The sequence below is a fragment of the Mobula birostris genome, chromosome 8, assembly GCF_030028105.1.
Source record: "Mobula birostris isolate sMobBir1 chromosome 8, sMobBir1.hap1, whole genome shotgun sequence".
In the NCBI taxonomy this organism is placed as follows: Eukaryota; Metazoa; Chordata; class Chondrichthyes; order Myliobatiformes; family Myliobatidae; genus Mobula; species Mobula birostris.
This window is the reverse complement of record NC_092377.1, coordinates 29,752,192-29,773,555: the sequence shown is the minus strand read 5'-3', so window position 1 is coordinate 29,773,555 and position 21,364 is coordinate 29,752,192. Positions and strand designations below refer to the sequence as shown.

Genomic DNA, 21,364 nt, shown 5'->3' with positions numbered 1-21,364 from the left:
ACAAAGAAGTGGATTATGAAAATTAACAGCTTGCCTCGGCATGAGGCCCCTTCAATGCTGCATGAATAACCTAAAAAAAAGTCATTCTTTTTTTTTCTCTCGTTCTTCTTCTCCCCAGCACGAATGGTAAAACTCTTTGGCCGCCTCTGGTGTATGGAAATAATGCTTTTTACCTTCACGCATGACCTGGAGCTGGGCAGGATACAAGAGGACAAACCTGACCCCTTTCCCATAAAGCAGGGATTTCACCTCCTTGAAAGCTGCTCGTTTTTTACCCAGCTCCGCACTAAAATCTTCATAAAAAAACACGCCGTGTCTGCGGAAATACAGCTCCTGCTTCCGTCTATTGATGATGCGTTGCTTATCTTGAAAGGAGTGAAAGCAAACCAGGAACGCTCTTGGTCTCGTTTACTTAGCTCCAGAGACACCGGATGGTTTACGTCAGACTCGGTGAGCATGCGAAAGTACCAGAGGCCTTGAGAAAAAATTTGTCCCCAGCACTTCGTCAAAAAACTCGGTCATAAATTTAACAGGGTCCGAACCTTCCAAATTCTCAGGAATGCCGACCACTCTCAATTGGATCTCCGCGACTGATTTTCGAGGTCATCTAGCTTTCCCTTCAGAAATGCTTTTTCGCTCTGCAACGCTGCAATGGCGGCTTCAGCGCTCACCAGGCGGTCACTGTAATCGTTCAGGCCGTCTTCAACCCCATGAATGCGTTCATCGTGCGACTTGTAAGAAGACATAATTTGTTCCATGGTAGTATTCACTGGTGATAAAGCATCTTCAAGTTCTCTTTTTAGGGCAGAATGCACCGCTTGCGTCATGTCAGTAATAAGTACTAAACGAAGCCTCTCCAAGTCATCGGGTAGCGCAGGTCCAGGTCCAGGTCCAGCAGCGTGCAACGTCGCCATTACTGTAACATCCGCCTTCTTGCTCGAGGCTTCGCTATGTTTTTCCCCAGTTTTACTTCGAAGGTACGTTCTACTTGCCATTTCAATGTCCAGCTATGTCCCGCGTTGTTCACAATGGTAAATATTCAGTTATCTCGAGCATGCAGCAAAGATAAACAGGTAGATTCTTAATAAAAATCAGGAGCCACACTCACACACACCGACTCATGCCATACTCAACCCCGGAGGTCCAGGTTTCTGATAACATGCTGAATATCCATAGATTCTTGGGGAAGTAGAAGCGTTGTTGTGCTTTCTTTGTAATTATATTTATATGATGGGTCCAGTGCAGGTCCTCTGAGATAGTGACACTCAGGAATTTAAAGTTACTGACCCTCACTGCCTCTGATCCTCCAATGAATACTGGCTCACGGATCTCCCTCAGGTTTCTCCCTCCTGAAGTCTACAATCAGTTCCTTGGTCTTATTGACATTGAGTGAGAGACTGCTGTTATGATACCACTTCATCAAAGTTTCACTCACTCTCCTGTCTGCTGATTCATCACCACCTTTGAGACAGCCCACAACAGCAAAATTGTATATGAAGTTGGAGTTGTACTTAACCACACAGTCACAGGTGTAGAGCAGGGGTCTAAGTACACAACCCTGTGGTGCTCCTGTGCTGATGGAGATTGTAGAGGAGAGGTTTTTGCCAATCCAAACTGACTGGGGTCTACAAGTGAGGAAATCCAGGATCCAATTACACAAGGGGGATTGAGGCACAGGTCTTGGAGTTTACTGATTAGTTTTGAGGGGAAGATAGTGTCAAATGCTGAGATGTAATTGAGCACATCTAAGGAACACTGCCATAATAAAGCAGTTCCATCATTCAAGGACCCCCAAAATCCGGACCATGCTCTCTTCTCACTGTGGCCATCAGGAAGAAAGTACAGGAGCCTTAGATGCTACATCACTAGATTCAGAAACAGTTATTACCCTTCAACTATCAGGCTTCTGAATCAGTGTGGATAACTTCACTCACCTCAACACAGACTGATTCCACAACCTATGGACTCACTTTCAAGGATTCTAAAACTCTAGAGTTACTGATTTATTATTTATTTGTTATTATTTTTGTATTTGCACAATTTTGTCCTCTTTTGCAAATTGGTTGCTTGGCTGTCTTGTTTGTGTGTAGATTTTCATTCATTCTATTGTATTTCTTTGTTGTAGTGTGAATATCCACAAGAAACTTACATACTTTGATAATGAATTTACTTCGAACTTTGAAGAAAGAAAGACGACAAGCAACTCGATAGAGGTTTCTAAGATTATGAGAAGCACAGACAGCGAGGATAACCAATACTTCAAACCCAGGTCAGCAATTACCAGATGACATCTATTTCAGCTGGTGAGTGCAGATCTCAAAGGTAGGTTTTAGAAATGTTGGTACAATAGCGACATTTAAGAAACTCTTAGACAGGCATATGTATGTAATAAGAATGGAGGGTAGGAGAGAAGAGTTAGATTGATCATGGAATAGGTTTACATGGGTCAGTACAACATTGTGGGCTGAATGACCTACACTGGGCCATTCTGTGTCATGAAGTACCTTAGAAAATGTAGCTATTTTAAACAGTGTGCCTTCAGTATGTTCTTGTTAATAAGGCAACAGTTTCAAGAGCTCCCTATGAACAAGTCTTCCCAAAATAAAACAAAACCTTCAATGTAGTACAGTTAACAAAAAGGAACTGCTGAGATTTCTGTGCCATTTGTTTTTGTTCACAGTACAACTAAAATCATTCTTAAAATATTGATGTATGAAATAGCAATTCTGAACGTCACCTTCCAGAGAAAACAGAATTCTACTTAATACATGCTCCTATTTTATTCTACTTATTCTAACATTTTTTTAAGTTAAGGGTTATTTAGGCAGGAATTCCTGTTCTTCCTCCTTCTGAATAAATCTATCTATTCTTCTTTTCAAGCATCAGATCTTGAGGTTTGAATTTGGATCTCAATGACACACATTAAAGTTACCAAACACCAACATGACTCAGCGCTAACAACCAAAACCATTTTAGAAGGAATACGGAGCAGTACACTGAGTTGTCATCATTATCAATTTCAACTTCACTCCATGCTCCTAAAGTTTTAGGGAACACTCCTTGGGGTGAGGGACTGTTGTAAAGAGGATAGGACTATTGTCTTTGAAAAAGATTGAATGCAGATTAAAAATACAAAGTCATAATGGAAGTACAGTTAGTGGGAGGCTGTTCCATTTAATGGAGGGGGTCATAAACTAAATATCATAAAATTGGTGGGGTAGGGAAGAAAGTAAAGTTTTTAAGAAATATTTTTGCAGTATGTAATTGGAAGCTGCAGATGTAATAGAGGAATTATTGCCTTCAAAAAAAACCTGAATACCTGGCAAAAAAAAATTTGCAAAAGTGTAGAAAAAAAGGCCAGTAAGTGAAGCCAGAGAGTTGTTCTGACAGCTAGCACATACATGGTATGTTGAATGGCTTCTTTCTCTGATAACAGCTCCATGAAATTATTTTTCACCATGCATTGCATCCTGCATGTTAACTATTTTAACCTCAACTAATAAACTTAGAAAGGAAATCCCTCAATTTTAATTCTCAATAGTGTTTTCTTTTTGCTCTTGATTCAAATATATATGCATTAATAGAGAAGAGTAAACTTTTACCTACCCTGTACTACAAAATTATAAACTCTGAAAGTCTTTTAAAAATCTTCAACCTCCCCATATCAGCTCAAATAAAACTAGATCATGATAAACACACCAGATTCCCTAGTCCATGTACCCTTCCAGCTGAAATGAACATAGAAATCTACAGCACATTACAGGCCCTTTGGCCTACAATATTGTGCCGACCATGTAACCTACTCTAGAAACTGCCTAGAATTTCCCTGCCGCATAGCCCTCTATTTTTCTAAGTTTCATGTACCTATCAGAGTGTCTTAAAAGACCCTATTGTATCCGCCTCTACCACCGTCACTGGCAGTGCAGTTCATGCACCCACCACTCTCTCACTCACCATCATCCCCCTTGTACCTACTTCCAAGCACCTAAAAACTATGCCCTCTTGTGTTAGACATTTTAGCCCTGAGAGAAAGCCTCTAGCTGTCCACACGATCAATGCCTCTCATCATCTTATACACCTCTATCAGGTCACCTCTTTTTTTTTTTGCGTGTCGCACCAGACAGTCAGCTATTCTTGTCTGGCGCATGGTATCAGGATTGGTCTCCTTTCAGATTAACCGGGTCACGATATGAACATTCCTGACTCAACCTTTTTTTTAAAAATGAGGCCGAGTGGCTAACTTGATGTTCAGCCCGACACAGATGAAAAGCGTGCTCGGGGGGTGGCCCAACTTGGATTCGAACTCGAGAATCTTCGCTCCGGAGTCCGGCACTGATGCCATTGCGCCACCTCTCATCCTCTGTCACTCCAAGGAGAAGAGGCCAAATTTACTCAACCTATTTTCATAAGGCATGCTCCCCAATCTAGGCAACATCCTTGTAAATCTCCTCTGCACTTTCTCTATAGAATCCACATCCTTCCTGTAGTGAAGTGACCAGAACTGAACACAGTACTCCAAGTGGGGTCTAATGAAGGTCTTATATAGCTATAACATTACTCTCGGTTCTTGAACTCAATCCCACGGTTGGTGAAGGCCATCACACCATACATCTTCTTAACAATACCCTCAAACTGATCCTTCACACTGCCATGAGTCTTATATTATGTTCTGTCTTCAGAATTGACCTACCAAGATGAACCACTTCACACTTATCTGTGTTGAACTCCATCTGCCACTTCTCAGCCCAGTTCTGCATTCTATCGATGTCATGTTGACAACACTCCAGACTATCCTCAACACCCCCCAACTTTCGTGTCATCAGCAAACTTACTAACCCATCCTTCTACTTCCTCATCCAGGTCATTTATAAAAATCACAAAGAAGAGGGGTTCCAGAACAGATCCCTGTGGAACACCACTGGTTACTGTCCTCCATACAGAATACAAACCATCTATAACCACCCTTTGCCTTCTGCGGACAAGCCAATTCTGAATCCACAAAGCAAGGTCTCCTTGGATCCCATGCCTCATTACTTTCTGAATCAGTCTTGCATGGGGAACGTTAACAAATGCCTTTATGAAATCGATATACACTACATTCACTGCTCTACTTACATAAATGTATTTTATTACATCCTCAAAGAATTCAATCAGACTCGTAAGGCACGACCTGCCCTTGACAAAGCCACGCTGACTATCCCTAATCAGATTATGTCTCCCCAAATGCTCATAAATTCTGCCTCTCACAATCTTCTCCCACAATTTGCCCACCACTGAAATAAGACTCACTGGTCTATAATTTCCTGGGTTATCTCTACTCCCTTTTCTTGAACAAGGGAACAACGTTCAAAACCTTCCAATCCTCTGGTACCTCTCCTGTCCCTATTGATGATGCAAAGATCATCGCCAGAGGCTTAGCAATCTCCTCCCTTGCTTCCCACAGTAGCCTGGGGTATAGCTCATCTGGCAACTTAATACCTTTCAAAAGCTGCAGCACATCCTCTTTCTTAATATCTATACACTCAAGCGTTTCAGTCCACTGTAAGTGTATTTATATTACTTACTCAAGCCCCAGGTAAACATTTGGAATTCAGATTGGTTGTTACACATGAGAATCTAGATACATGATGATTTCATCTTTGGAGATTAATATGTTCCCTTTAACGTTAAATTAATCTGTGAAAGTCTGCCTTCCCCATTTGTTCCTGGATTCTGTAATGCATCCTCTTGAATGCAATACTTCAGACCAATTGGCATCTGATCTTTCTTTTCTCTGCCCATTAGTATCACTCTTACTCTCAACCAGTTGAAGATTAAGCACTTTTATAATATCCTAATCTCCAGTAAAAACTGAAGTAGAATTCTTATTAAGTAAATAAGGCAACTGTCATATCACAAATTGTTATAGATGCTACATCACAATTAAAAGATACTCCCTTTACTGATATATCTTTAAGTATTTTACTCTGTTAATTTCTTCCCTTATTGGAACTCTTAAACTCTTATTTACTCTAAGTTTTAAAATAATTTGTATTCTCAATGCTGAAAGCTTCACTCCTGTTATCAAATCCCAAACAAAAATCTATTCATTCATTCATTCATTAAAGGCATCATTTGGCTTCTCTACAGACTCATCTGGTGATTTCTCTTGCTACAGAGAGAAAGACTAGTTAAATAGATAAACAAGAGGCAAATGAACTTTAATGCAGAGAATTGTGAAATTATACACTTTTGGCAAAACATCAAGAAAGACAACAGACAAAATGGCGCCATCTCAGAAAGACTATAATACATGTGCATAGACTCTAGAAAGTAAACAGCAGGGTATGTTGAAAGAGTGGTAGGTAAACTATATGAATAATATTCATAAACAGTAGGCAGAAAGTGCAAAACAAAAAAAGTGTACAACAAAAGACTGATTGGGCTATAAACTGGAGCAATTTTGGTCACCACCGCTTAGGAAGGATGCGAAGGTAAAAACAAAGATTTGTACTAGATTGGTCCCAGAAATTATATTGCAGCCATAAAATTAAACCATTGTTCTTTTTCCTGGAGCAAAGAAGGTTGAAAGCAGATTTTATGGAGATCACTAGTCTGGATAAGGTGCAAAGGAAGGAACTGTTCCCTTAATAGATTGCTCAAAGAACTGGAATACAAATTTAATTTTGTTCTGAAAATGATGCAAGGTCAAATGTGACAATAGTTAGGACCTGGAATCCATTTTGTAAGTGTGGCATACTCAGAATCAGTGCCTATAAAAGGCATTTTTTAAACAGTAGAGAGGGAAAAATTTGCAGGATTATGGAAGTAAAAATGATGGGATTGGAAGACAGAATAAACTCAATGAAATATAAAAATCTTCCGGTGTTATTACAATTTCCAGAAGTGCTGTAATTTTGACACTGAATATTAGAAAATAATATCCCAGCTAGGAAATATCCCAGCTGTTATTACATTCAAAATATTTTACATAATCATGGAATAATTCTCCTTCCCTACACATATGATCACAATACTGATGCATTGAACTTTTAATTCTGTTAAGTATCATTATTCAGCATCTGCAAGAAAAATGTGGGAAGCTTTATAAGAGCGAAACTATCACAATTTGGAAAACTGATGTCAAACTAAATTCAAAAGGTGCTAATAAATTATATGCAAGTAAATTAGTGGTTATGAAGGAAAAGCAGCAACCTGCCAAACTAATAGAAAGCAGAAGAAACTGAAATTATCACACTTGCCTGACAGAATATTTGCTGTTTTACAAATAGCACATATCAACATGTAGTTGAAAAGTTTCTAGAAGTTCAGTTTAAATCCAGAAAAGGGTTGAGGCAATAAAAGGAGTATAATGCAAAATGCATTAATCAAACTATGTTGGCTAATTTCTTATCCTAATAGAGGCCTTTAAGCTGAAACTCCTAAACTCCTGTTCCTCCCAGGTTTGCTACTGGGTGAGGGTTTGCTTTATGGCTACCAGGAAAGACCAATATCAGAGAAGTCTTCTGCCAGTTAGAAACAGGGAGCATGGGGGGAGGGGGGGGGGAGGTAAAAGCTGAAGAGTTCAGTGTATTTCCACAACAGTCTCCCACTGTCCACGATCACCTGCAGCAGTTGCAGCTAAGGGGTAATGCAGGTCACGTAGATGATGCGAACATTAACATTAGAGCAAGGAGAAATCTGGGTGCAAGTTTCCAGTTGATGCAACTCAGATTTGTCAGTTATTCTTATAATTTATACTGCACTTATCAAACAGTGAGATTTTATATTTGTTGTTAATTGCATGGTTATGGCACCAACTACTCATTTTATGGTGATTACATTTATCTATTTGCAGAATTCCCTTTGTAAGTATACTGATATCCCACAGGAAAAACATACAGGGCAGCTTTTTAGAGGCAGTAAATCCCATAGAACACAGGACTGTTGACAATCCTAAATGAGAAAGAGGCAAGGCTTATAATTCCAAGTTCCTTCATCATATACAAATTCAACATTCATAAACTCCAATTCTAGAAATATTATCCAGTCTTTAAAGAAACATATATAGAGCATATTCCCTGCAAAGCACATGTAATAACCCTAAATACATAACACAAATACTTCCATTTAAACTGTACAACCAGATCATCTGGGTTTTCTTGTTATCCATATCCAGACTAGCATCTGCCAAGATCAATGTTACTACTTGTACTCTGTAACTGAATGGTAAACAGGAGGATATCTCATAATCTCAAGTCTCAAAGTGATAGGAGAATAGTTCAAAGCATAAAAATGACTTCGTTTCTCCTCCTGCCATACCCACCCACCATTTGATAAATCCATTGATCTTATACATTTCAAATGTTTGCATTTTGAGCAAGACCATTAGGTTTCACACTTCTAGTCCACAAAATGAAATTGAATTGGGTCTTCTTTTAACAAATTTTTAAAAAATGTTTTAACTGTAGGTGGCAATTCTGTTACTGAATAAATCTTGTGGAAAATGTAATTTGAAGTGTCAAAAATCGTTCCATCAAAGTCATTTTTCTAGTGTTCTACTGATGTATTGTGGCAGTTAATTAATATCACTGCATTTGGATCTCTGGCAATTTCTCCAGGATTCTGTTCACCTTACTAACACCACATTTATACATCTCAAGCAACTCATCACTTTGCCCCTGCAGTTTCATAATCAAAAGATTAAACCAGTAGAGGAAAGAAACTGAATTCCCAATTTAACTCCAAAAATGCACTAATATGTATAGCGAATACTTCAGCAAAAATCTTCCTACATTCCAGAGTAATCAAATCATAGTTCAGATCTAGGACAGCTGTTTATTCCTCCCAACTCCTACAAAGGCTTCATATTTGAACATTAATCTAAATAGGGGGCAAAGGTATTAAACTAGTCAGTGGTTAATTATTCCTGGGTTTTTGGTCAACTTATCAACAGATTTTCTCTCTTCCAACCAAGTACCGTTCCCGTAAACGAGTGGCTCAGATATTAAAAGGCAACATATAAATCAAAAGGCACAGATGTCATTACAGTTAATAACAATCCGGCGTCGGATATTTTTTGAATATTCTGTAAATTACATTGATAAGTTTTTATTTATAACCTATAGCTTTCCAGAATCAGGTTTATTATCTCCGGCATGTGACGTGAAAGTTGTTACCACACGTAAATCATAATAAGATGGAGGAAAAGATCTAATTAAAATAACATAATTAGAACCAGCTTTAAAATCTTTACTTAGTTAAACGACTGGAAATTTGATCACTAAAAAAAAAATCCATTAGAGGTACGAGTAGGCAAATTTTAAAATGAAGACAATCCCTATACATATTTCGTCATGGATCAGAATGAAGCAACCTTAAAAACAAAACCCAGGGAGCTACCTTTATGCCTTCGTGTTTTCGCTACAGTATTTTGATGAACGGTGAAATACCTTTCAGTAGTGACGTATTATTTACAGCCACTGAGAATAAACTGCATGTCTCCCTTAGCAGATGCCCTCGAGAATAGCAGAATAATCAACAGACAACATAGTAAGAGTAATGGTGTGTAAATTTAATCAAAACAAAATCGAACAAGTTAACTTACTGGCATCATTTTGGACCCGAACCGCATTTAACCGGGTTTTGGTTACTTTTTCTTTCTACTGCGAAAAATAACCGAAGCGGAGAGGAAGGGTGAAGCTGCGGTGTCCGCGGCCTGCTCGACCACCCCGATCCCTCCTCACAAACTTTCTCCTCCTTCAGCCCGCTCTCGGCTCCAGATAATCCGCCAACCTGGACTGGTGGGACTGGGATCCTGCCCGTTTACAGCTTGCGGGAGGCGACTTCGCGCGGCGGTCAGTGTCGGTCCGTTTTCACACGTAGGCCTGCCCGCTTATCACCACTCTTCCCTCCTCATTCCTTCCCTCACTCCCCTCATTCACTCTGCGGCTCCACAACAATCAACCACTCCACCACAACAGGCGGCTCACGATGACGCATTCCTCATGACATCACGGCCGGAAATGGGCTGTCCACAGCCCTTGCAATAGAAACGGGATCACCGTGCTTGGTAGGTGTTCTTGTTTGAACTGAAGCTGACTTTTAAATAGGCAGGATCTGCAAAAAAAAAAGAAATTTTCTATCCTTCCCAGTGTCCTGGTTTTTACATCAGCACGAAAATCTAACAGACTTCAAGAGCTCTTTTAGAATGGATATATCAGTTTTAAATGACAACCCCTTAATTTTAACTATATCCCCTTGTTCGAGACGCTCCGCAAGTGAGAGCATCTCAACATCTACACTTTAAAGCCTCCTGTGTGTGTGTGTGTTCAATAAGTCATCTATCATTTTTCTGAACTCCAAGGAATACAGACTCAAAGTATCTCGTCTCTCTTGATAGGACAATCCACTCATCTCAAGGAATTAGTCTGGTGAATCTCATTTGGGTTGCATTCGATGCGACTATAATCATTAAAGGGTAAAGAGAGAAAAAACTATGCCCACTATCCCAGGAGTGGCCTCATCAATATCTTGAAAAACTGTAACAAAAACTGCAGAACTTAAACTCCAATTCCTCCCATTTTTAACGACTTGTTTGCCCAGCCCGCTAACTTTTTTTTGTGATTCGTGCAGTAGAACAAAAAGGCTCCTCTAATTTCACTCATTTACAATCACCCCATTTGGAGAATAATCTACCCCTGAATCAGGTTTATTAGTACTGGCTTGTATGATGTGAAATGTATTGTTTTGCAGCAGCAGTACCGTGCAGAGACATTAAAATTACAGTACAATTAATTACAAAATAAGTAAATAAAGCCAAAATAAGAACGAGATAGGTTTCATGCATTGATGGAACCATTCAGAAATTGAATGGTGGACGGGATGAAGCTGTTTTTGAATCATTAAGTGTGGGTTGACAGGCTCCCCGATGGTAGTAATGAGTAGAGGACGTGTCGCAGATGGTGAGAGTCCTCAGTGGTGGCTGCCACCTTCCTGAGACACAGCCTCATGAATACTGTACATCCTCAATGGTTGTGCCTGTGAAAGAGCTGGTTGAGTGGTTCCCAAAGTGTGCCCCCTCCCCGGGTGGTGTAATTTCCTAAGGAGGTGGGAACGATAAAGGGGGCGATGGGGAGAGGGCCACTTGGTAGCAAGGGGTCATTTGAGGGATTACAGGTATAATTTCAGAAACGAATTACTTACTATAAGCATTTGATCCTCTGCCTCGTAATTGATTACAATGATCACGTAATCAACTCATCCCTTGCTAACCCACTGTTCTCTGAGAAGGGGTTGCTGGAAGCGGAGTACAGTATAAGCAATGTGACAGTTCTGTATTTCGCTTATAATGAGAAATTGGGACTGAAAAAAATCGTGTTATTTCCGGGTTTATTTCCAGCGGCTATTTTTTTGCCGTTCACTACTGTAGTAGAATGTTAGCTAGTACGATTCCCATACTTGAATCACGCAGTCACTCAGTTCCTGAGAAATCAGGTATCTTGACTGTGCTTCTGGAGCCCACAGCCCAACCCAGATCTGCCCCACTTTAAGTATCTTCAGGCAGAGAGCCAGGTTTTGCTTCAACGATGACGACATCGTAACCTTCACCTTTATGGATCGCAGCGCTTGAGCTTGGACTTAAAACAACTGGAGAGTAACTGCAATTGTTAATCCAAAATGAAAATGACAGAAGCAGGCCAAACGAAAAAGAAGTGTAGACATTATAGTGTGGATCATCTGAAATATGGATTTATACCAATCAACAGCAGCCAATATGTCTGTTGTGTGAAAAAGTTTTTTTCCCAAAATGAGGCAATGAACAGTCTAGGCTCCTTGAACATTTGAAGAGGATACACTCTGATAAAGCAAACAAAAACCTAGCTTACTTTTAACCACCTTGTTAAAACTTTCAGAAAATTAAAACATTTCAGAATATTCTTGGCAGCACTTCACCACATTTGTGAGCTTCATACAACATTTCATTGCTCATTGCTAAATCTGGAAAGCCCCACACAGTTAGGGAGGTTCTAATTACGGGTTTGCTAAAGTCAACAGACCAAAAAGACAAACCGGTTCCACTCAACAAGTCTGTCCAAAGACAAATAGATGAAATTTCTCAGAATGTGCAACATACTTAGAACAACAAAATTTGCTCTGCAGTTGGGATGTCAACTTTTCCAGGCAATGAATCTTTGCTTCTTAGTTATGTTCACTTCAAAAGGATGAAAGCATAGTTCAAGAGCTGTTAATTGCAAGAAGACTAAACACAGAAACGAAAGGGGGGATAAATATTTTGGGATATTGAGCAAATTTTCAAAGAAGAAAATTCTGCTCACCGAAATTCTTACTCGTGCAAAAGATGGGGCACCATCAATGAAAGGATGCCACAGTACAGTCATTACTTTCTAGAAAAAAATGTACCTAACATATTTATCATTCAATACATCTTTTTGAAACAAAACCTAAGTGATCGGCTGTACAAATCATTAAATCATATTATCACAACAGTAAATAAACCCAAGTCTCAATTCTTGACTGCTTCAAGAGCTTTGTACTGAGAATGACGAAGAGTTTGAACACTTGCTGTTGTACACAGAAGTCAGGTGGCTCTCAAGAAACTGCAAGGGTAAGAAAGATCCTGATGGAAACTATAAACAGGCCTCTGAATACTAGCCAGAATGTGGGATAGAAATTCGAATGGGATATAGAACGGGCCTTCCAAGAGGACCACAACATTATCATTGTGTTTGGAGGCTTGCATGCTTCAATGATCAGGAGAGCTATGTTGGCTGGAGTCAGGGCTTTATGCTTTGGCTTTTGGTAGGGTCACCCTTGCCAAACAGCTCAAAGGGTACAGGCCAGACTAATAGTGGTCCACTGGTCCTCCAGGTTCAGCTCAAGCCTAACTACCCTGACAGGTCAAAGAAAATCATTACAGAAAAAGCAATGAAGAATCCTTCTATGTCTGAGTGTGATGGTCATAAACATTAGGCTCAACAGGAAAACCAAGAGGAAGCTACTGACATGATGAAGGAAGCACTGAACACTGCTGGAGATGGAAGACCTCATGCTGCCCTAAACACAAGCAGCGTAAGTAAATGGAAAGGGCAATGTTATGATAGTGATGGGGGATTTTAATATGCCAGGCTAGGTTTCAATATAAACTAGAGTGGCAGCAGGTTGGGAACCGGAATGCCAGAAGAGATAGTGGAGAGGTTGTCGGGTCCCTAGCAGAGCTATTTCAATCATCCTTAGCAACAGGTGAGGTGCCGGAGGATTGGAGGATAGTTAATGTTCCGCTAAATTCAACAAATTTGCAGATGACATCCAGACTGGAGTGTATTTGACAGTGTGGAATACAATCATGAATCGTAGTGGGATTTGGACCAACTGGGAAGATGGGCTGGAAAAAGGCAGATGGAATTTAATTTGACAAGTGTGAGTTGTTGCACTTTGGTAGGACCAACAAGGGTAGGTCCTATACAGTGAAGGATAGGGCACTGAGAAATGTTCCTTCTAATTTTTAGTAGTCAGTGTGCGCAAAAATCTTATGTTGTGCAAATTTTTTTCCTGTGACAAAAGTATGTGCGCACTGAATGCACACATGGGACAGTTTATGTAGGTTTACAAAACATTTGACATAAAACTGCACAGAATAACAACAAAATAACATACATATTTAAGTCACACACACAAAAAATGCTGGTGAACGCAGCAGGCCAGTCAGCATCTATAGGAAGCGGTACAGTCAACGTTTCGGGCTGAGACCCTTTGTCAGGACTAACTGAAAGAAGAGATAGTAAGAGATTTGAAAGTGGGAGGGGGAAGAGGGAGATCCGAATTGATAGGCGAAGACAGGAGGGGGAGGGATGGAGCCAAGAGCTGGAAAGTTGATTGGCAAAAGGGATACGAGGCTGGAGAAGGGAGAGGATCATGGGAGAGGAGGCCTAGGGAGAAAGAAAGGGGGAGGGGGGAAGCCCAGAGGATGGGCAAGGAGTATAGTGAGAGGGACAGAGGGAGAAAAAAAGAGAGAAAAAAAAGGGAAAGAAAAAAAATCATAATAATGATAATAAATAAATAAATAAGGGATGGGGTACGAAGGGGTGGAGGGGCATTAATAGAAGTTACAGAAGTCGATGTTCAAGCTATCAGGTTGGAGATATTTAATTTGTATCATATTTAAGTCACTCAGTTATTTTTTCTCTCTCCTGTTTTTTCTTTGTAAACTCTATCTCGACTAATAGAACTTACATCCCATTGATAGCTTTTGATTCTTATTAACATATCCAAATGACATTCACCTAAACGATTTCCCAGCTTGTTTTTGAGTTGATTCACTAGTCCACCCTAGACGCAAGAAAGGTTCCCCCAATGTCCATGAACTGTGCAAGGTCGCAAAACTGTTCATTTTGAAGTACAAATGCCACCATTTGAGCAAAGTTTGAAATTGGTTTGGATTTAATTTTTTCTTGCACAGAAAATTTGAAATCATTGAACTGTCTAACTATTACAATATTTTCAGCTAGAAAATCATGATATTTTAGACATAAGGCATTAACTTGTTCATCGCCAAATGTGAAGTCACAATCTGCAATTGCGGAGAAATCAAAAGCTGACCATTCTTGTACCTCAACTTTAATCTCCTCTGAGCTTGATCGTTTTCGCTCTCGCTCACCTGCACTCAACCGTAACACGTGTAGCACTCCTGTAACGGGTAATGACTGGTTCTGTTGCCTGAGCTTTTGTACACTGTCCAAATGCAATTTACCTGCCAAATGACACTTCAAAAAGTCAAGTTTCCAAATATCATCCCACTTCTTTCCACTGGCAAATTCTCCAGCAACTTTCGCATCACAACAATACAAACAGGTTATTCCAGTTTCCGAATCATACATAAATATTTCTCGTAGCTGAACATTCATGACCTCATGAGCTTTCGGTGTAACAGTTTCTACTATTTTGTTAAGCCATTCAACTTTAAACAAATTTGCAGTTCTTTTGTGCTACATGCCCTTCGCTTCTTTTGAATTCCACATAGTGAATCAATATTTTTCCAATAAAAACTTAGTAAGCTATCTACAGGATTTGAAACAGATCTTTGTAAACTTTATGATATGAACACTATCCGCCAAACATAGCTGCTGCTGTGATGCAGCTGTACAAACCAGAACAGGAAAGGTGAGGTGATGTTGTGACGTGCATTGTGGTATTTGAAAAACCGACTAACTAGTTAACAGAAACATTTAGCTAAAAGATTATTTTCAATAAGTATAATTATTAACTACTACATTATTTTAGGTAACTAACCTTTTGTGCGCACATTAATTTCCTTTGTGCGCTGGTTGAAAAACGTGTGTGCGCACACAGCTTAGAGGGAACTATGGCACTGAGGTGTGCGGTAGAACAAAGGGATCTGGGAAAACAGGTCCATAATTTATTGAAAGTGGCATCACAGGTAAATAGGGTCACAAAGAAAGATTTTGGCACATTGGTCTTCATAAATCAAACTATTGGGTGTAGGAGATGGGATAAAAATAATGTGATTGAGGTAGATAATAAAACAGACATGATGGAATGGTGGAGCAGACTCAAAGGTCCAAATGGCCTAATCCTGCTGCTACATCTGTATGGTCTTAATTTTCTAACCCATCTCGACTCTCTATCCTTGAGGAAAAGCATCTCAACTTCAAATCAAGCAAAATTCATCCTTCTCAACTTAACTGTTCAAATGTTTTAGATATTGATTCTACTACTTCAATTGCAGCTTTGCCAACCTATCTTTAATTTCTTTTCTTTTCCTGATGCCTTCATTTCAAGTGTAATTTTATCAGGACTTCTTTAGTTTTATTGTTATAGTAATACCTTTAATTTCCAATCCTCTAGATAAAACATTTCATTAACCTTGTTTTGTATACTTCTTCATAGTACACTAATGATCTATGCACACAGACCCACAAATATTTATTAGTTTTCATTGTTTCTATCTTTTCACGAACTGCCTGTATTTTGAAATACCTTTGCTATAATTTGCATTTTTGCTTTGTCTATTAACCACCTCATAAATTTAATTTTCCACTGCTTACAATGATACCTATCTTTGAGTCACTGTAAAACTCAAATATGTTACTTCACTCATACTTCATAAATACAGTAAATTATTGCAGAATCACTGATTTTTTTCAATACGCTGTTATCAGATCCTGCCAACTAGAATATCTATCTATTATCCATATTCATTGCACAGCAAATTATGCTACCGTCAACATTGATCAAATTAGATATTCTTATACAATTTACTGCCTGTTATGCTGCTGGCATTTAGGGCAGCAATGAAGGTCCTCTATCTTGGTCGGTGTTCAGGGCTATCTTTGTTGGTGTCAGTTGATTCCTCTTGGTTTTCACGACTGTCAGTCATACAAGTCCCGGGTGAAGACTCAGGAATACCATTGCACTCAGATGTTGAAGAATTCTTCATTGCTGTTTCCGTAACAATTTTGTCTTACCAGTCAGGGTTGTTAGCTCTGAGCTGAACCCTCAAACTTGGAGGACTGGTGGACCATTCTTAGTCTGTCCTATACCCTTTGGCCTGTGTGGCATGGGTGACCCTACCAAGAGCTGACTCCGGCCAACGTAGCTCTCTGGGTCGTTGTGGCACGCAAGCCTCCAAACCGTGACAAGGCTGTGGTCCACTTGGAGGATTCTCATACAAAGTCATAATCAATTGTGGCAATAGGTTTAGGCATCCTCCAATAAAAAGGGATGTAGAAAATTCTTCCAGAAGTTCTTTTCTTGATTATTATCAAGTGATCTAAAATGTGTGATGATGAGGTTATTACAGAATCAGACTTAACTCTATGTCCTCACCTGATTGCCATACATCTGGAATCTCTCAATAAAAATTTTGAAGCCAAAATTTATCTTAGATGTTGACCACACTAAAGCAGACAACTGGTGACAATGGACCACTTTCAGCAAAATGTTAACATTTTTAGAATGCTAAAACTGCTAAAAAAATGCATTGTCTGAAAAATTGTTTTGAAATACTTACACAAACAGAAAATTATATTAACATGTCATTTTGCAGAAAACATTTTGTCCTTCTGTTGCACAATTGCTCTATACCAAACTAGAATAAGTTTGTTTGTAGAATTAACTGTAAGACATATGGTACACTTATCTAAAACTTGGACATGAAACAGGCATCTGTATTGCCACCATTTGCACTTATGTCAGAATACTTTTTCTGCATTTCTGTTTGGCATTCAACACTATTGTGATCAACACCTCCACCTACTAACCCACCCCACCACCACTACAGTACTTTATAAACTCCTGTCAGTCACCTTATGTACATACACTCCTGTACCTAGCATCACTTTATGTACACACAATCTATCTATATATACAAGCCATCTTATGTTTTTATTATTATTGTGTTTTTTTTGTGCTGCATTGCATACGGAGTAACAATTAGTTCAGTCTCCTTTACACTTGTGTACTGGACACATCATTAAATAATCTCAAATCTTAAAATTCTAAATAGGCAGGTCACCAACTCAGAGACCACAAGATGACAACACACAGAAGCAGAGTTAAGCCATTTGGCCCATTGAGTCTGCTCCGACATTCCATCATGGCTGTTTTAATATCCCTTTCAACCCCATTCTCCCGGCTTCCCCCGAGTAACCATCAACCTTTGCCTTAAAAATACTTAATGATTTGGCCTCCACAGCCATCTGCGGCAATTACTTCCACAGATTCACCACCCTCCAGCTAAAAAAACTCCTTATCATCTGTTCTAAATGGACGCCCCTTCATTTTGAAGCTGTGCCCTCTGGTCTGAGATAGATAGATAGATAGATAGATATACTTTGTTGATCCCGAGGGAAATTTTTGGGTTTCGTTACAGCTGCACCAACCAAGAATAGAGCATAAATATAGCAATACAAAACCACAAACAATCAAACAACAATATGCAAACTATGCCAGATGGAAGTAAGTCCAGGACCAGCCTATTGGCTCAGGGTGTCTGACCCTCCACGGGAGGAGCTGCAAAGTTCGATGGGCACAGGCAGGAACAACCTCCCATGACGCCCAGTGTTGCATCTCGGTGGAATATGGCCGGAGTCCAACAGCAGAAAGTTCAGTATCCGGGCTACAAATACATTCCTTGATCGTAATATGACCAGTATTGCACCATTTGTTGTTAACCAGAACAGCAAGCCCCCCTCCTTTCTGCTTACCGCTCTCAGTGCACTTCCGGTCAGCCCGAACGGTCTAGAAGCCCTCTATGGAAATGTTTTGATCGGGTATGTCCTCGTGCAGCCACATTTCAGTAAAACACATAACATTGCTCTCCCGAAATGTTCTCTGACTCCTGGCTAGTGCCATCAACTTGCCCACTATTGGAAACTTCCTCTTCACATCCACTCTATTTACACCTTTCAATATTTAATAAGTTTCAACGAGATTCCATCTCACTCTTGTAAACATTTGAGTACAGGCTCAGAGCTACCAAATGCATCTCGTACATTAACCCCTTCATTCCCGGAATCATTCTTGTGAACCTCCTCTGGACCCTCTCCAATGCCAGCACATCTTTTCTTAGATAAGGAACCCAAAATGGATCACAATCCATGCAGTCTGACCAATGTTTTATAAAGACTCAGCACCGTATCTTCGCTCTTACTACTGACTCAACCAGCAAGTTAACCTTTCAAGGCTCCTGCACAAGGATTCCCAAGTCCCTTTATACCTCTAATTTCTGAATTGCTCTGTTTAGAAAATAGTCTACACCTTTATTCCTTCTACCAAAGTGCATGACCATATACTTCCCTACAATATTTTACATCTATTCATTCTCCCAATCTGTTTAAGTCCTTCTGCAGACTCCCTGCTTCCTCAACACTACCTGTCCCTTCACCTCTCTTTATACCATCTAAAATCTTGGCCACAAAGCCTTCAATTCCATCATCCAGAACATTACCATATAACGCGAAAAAAAGCAGTCCCCATATCAACCCCTGTGGAACACCACGTCAATGGCAGCCAACCAGAATAGGCCCCCTTTATTCCGATTTTCCACCAGCAACACATGCAACCTATGGCAAAGCCTGAACACAATCGCAGACTTCAGAGCTAAAAACAGTGGGGCTGCCAATATCGCTGACTCTCTCCCAGAAGAGCTAAATCTTCTTTTACGCTCGGTTCAATGTCGCTAACACTGAGCTCCCGAAGAGACTAGCTAATGCAACTTGCACCTTGGTCATCTCTGAGGCTGAAGTACGCAGGTGTTTCCAACACATGAATAGCCACAAGGCTGTGGGACTGGACAGCATCCCAGGGAGGGTAGTCAGAGTGTACGCGGCACAACTGGTGTGTTGCAGACATTTTTAATTTTTCCCTCTCCCTGTGTAGAGTGCCCTCCTGCTTCAAAATATCTATCATTGTCCTTGTACGTAAAAATACCAAGGTAACATGTCTGGACAACTGGCATCCTGTCACTCTCACCTCAACAATAAGGAAATGCTTTGAGAGGCTGGTCAAGGACCACATCTGCATCATGCTACCACGCACACTGGACCCCCTACAATTTGCCTACTGACACAAGCGATCAACAGATGACACAATAGCCACAGCTCTACATTCTGTCCTTACACACCTGGAAAGGAGGGATGCTCATGTGAAAATGTTTTTCTTGGACTACAGTTCAGCATTCAACACCACAATTCCCTCGAGGCCTGACAAGAGGCTCTGAGACTTTGGCCTTCACTCTGCCTTGTGTAGCTGGATTCTGGACTTCCTGTCAGATCGTCGGCAGGTAAGAGTGGGCTCCCTCACCTCTGCCCCTCTGACCCTCAACACAGGTGCCCCTCCTAGCTGTGTCCTAAGCCCCCTCCTTTACTCTCTGTCCACCCATGACTGTGTTGCCACCCACAGCTCCAATCTGCTTAAATTTGCAGATGATACTACATTGACTGGCCTTTTCTCAAATAATAATGAGGCAGCCTACAAAGAAGAAGACATCACCCTGACACAGTGGTGTCAAGAAAACAACCTCTCCCTCAAAGTCGCAAAAACAAAGGAGCTGGTTGTGGACTACAGGAGGAATGGAGACAGGCTCACCCCTATTGACATCAATGGATCTGGAGTTGAGACGGTGAACAGCTTTAAGTTCCTCAGTATACACATCACCGAGGATCTCATGTGGTCTGTACATACCGACTGGGTGATGAGAAAAGCACAACAGCGCCTCTTTCACCTCAGAGGGTTGAAGCAGTTTGGCATGAGTCCCCAAAACCTAAGGACTTTCTACAGGGAAACAATTGAGAGCATCCTGACTGGCTGCAACACTGCCTGGTACGGGAACTGTACTTCCCTCAATCGCAGGGCTCTGCAGAGAGTGGTGAGGACAGCCCAGCGCATATGTGGATATGAACTTCCCACTATTCAGGACACTTACACTGACAGGTGCATAAAAAGGGCCCGAAGGCCCATTGGGACCTGGGTCACCGCAACCACAAACTGTTCCAGTTGCTACCATCCGGGAAACGGTACCACAGCATAAAAGCCAGGACCAACAGGCTCCGGGACAGCTTCTTCCACCAGGCCATCAGACTGAGCAATTCACGTTGATACAATTGTGTTTCTATGTTATATTGACTGTTCTATTGTATATCTTACTGTACATACTAGATATTACAATTTACTATAAATTGCACATTACACATTTAGACGGCGATGTAATGTAAAGATTTTTACTCCTCATATATGTGAAAGATGTAAGAAGTAAAGTCAATTCAATTCATTTCAAATCCGTGCAGTTAGCCAATCTTCTATCTATGCTCGTATCGTTCCTGTAATACCATAGGCTCTTATCTTGTTAAGCAGCCTCATGTGTAGCATCTTGTCTAAGGCCTTCTGAAAATCCAAGTAAACAACATCCATTGACTCTCCTTTGCCTATCCTGCCTGTTATTTCCTCAAAGAAATCCAACAGGTTTCCCCTGAAGGAAGCCAAGCTGACTTTGGCCGACTTTATCATGTGCTTCCAAGTACCCCGAAACCTCATCCTTCATAATGGACTCCAACATCTTCCCAACCACTGAAGTCAGGCTAAATGGCCAATAATTTCCTTTCTTCTTTCTCTCTCCCTTCTTAAAGTGTGGAGTGACAGTTGCAATTTTCCAGTCCTCCATAAAGAACCATTCCAGAATCTAGTGATTCTTGAAAGATCATTACAAATGTCTTTAGAAGCTCATCAGCAACCTCGTTCAGAACCCTAGGAAGTAGTCCATCTGGTCCAGGTGACTTATCTCCCTTCAGGCCTTTCAACTTCCCAAGCAACTTCTCAATAACAGAAATTACACTCACTTCTGCCCCCT

At 40.4% G+C, this 21,364-nt stretch overlaps 1 protein-coding gene across 1 annotated transcript in view; it reads right to left on the bottom strand.

Moving 5' to 3' along the window:
• The window catches only part of LOC140201205 (apoptosis-stimulating of p53 protein 2-like), a 98,747-nt gene extending 88,757 nt beyond the window's left edge, over nt 1-9,990 (bottom strand). Inside the window, exon 1 of the mRNA XM_072264931.1 lies at nt 9,587-9,990. Coding sequence (XP_072121032.1) covers nt 9,587-9,613 — 27 coding nt within the window. The 5' untranslated portion in view covers nt 9,614-9,990. The remainder of the gene's footprint in view (nt 1-9,586) is intronic.
• Nucleotides 9,991-21,364: the final 11,374 nt, after the last annotated feature.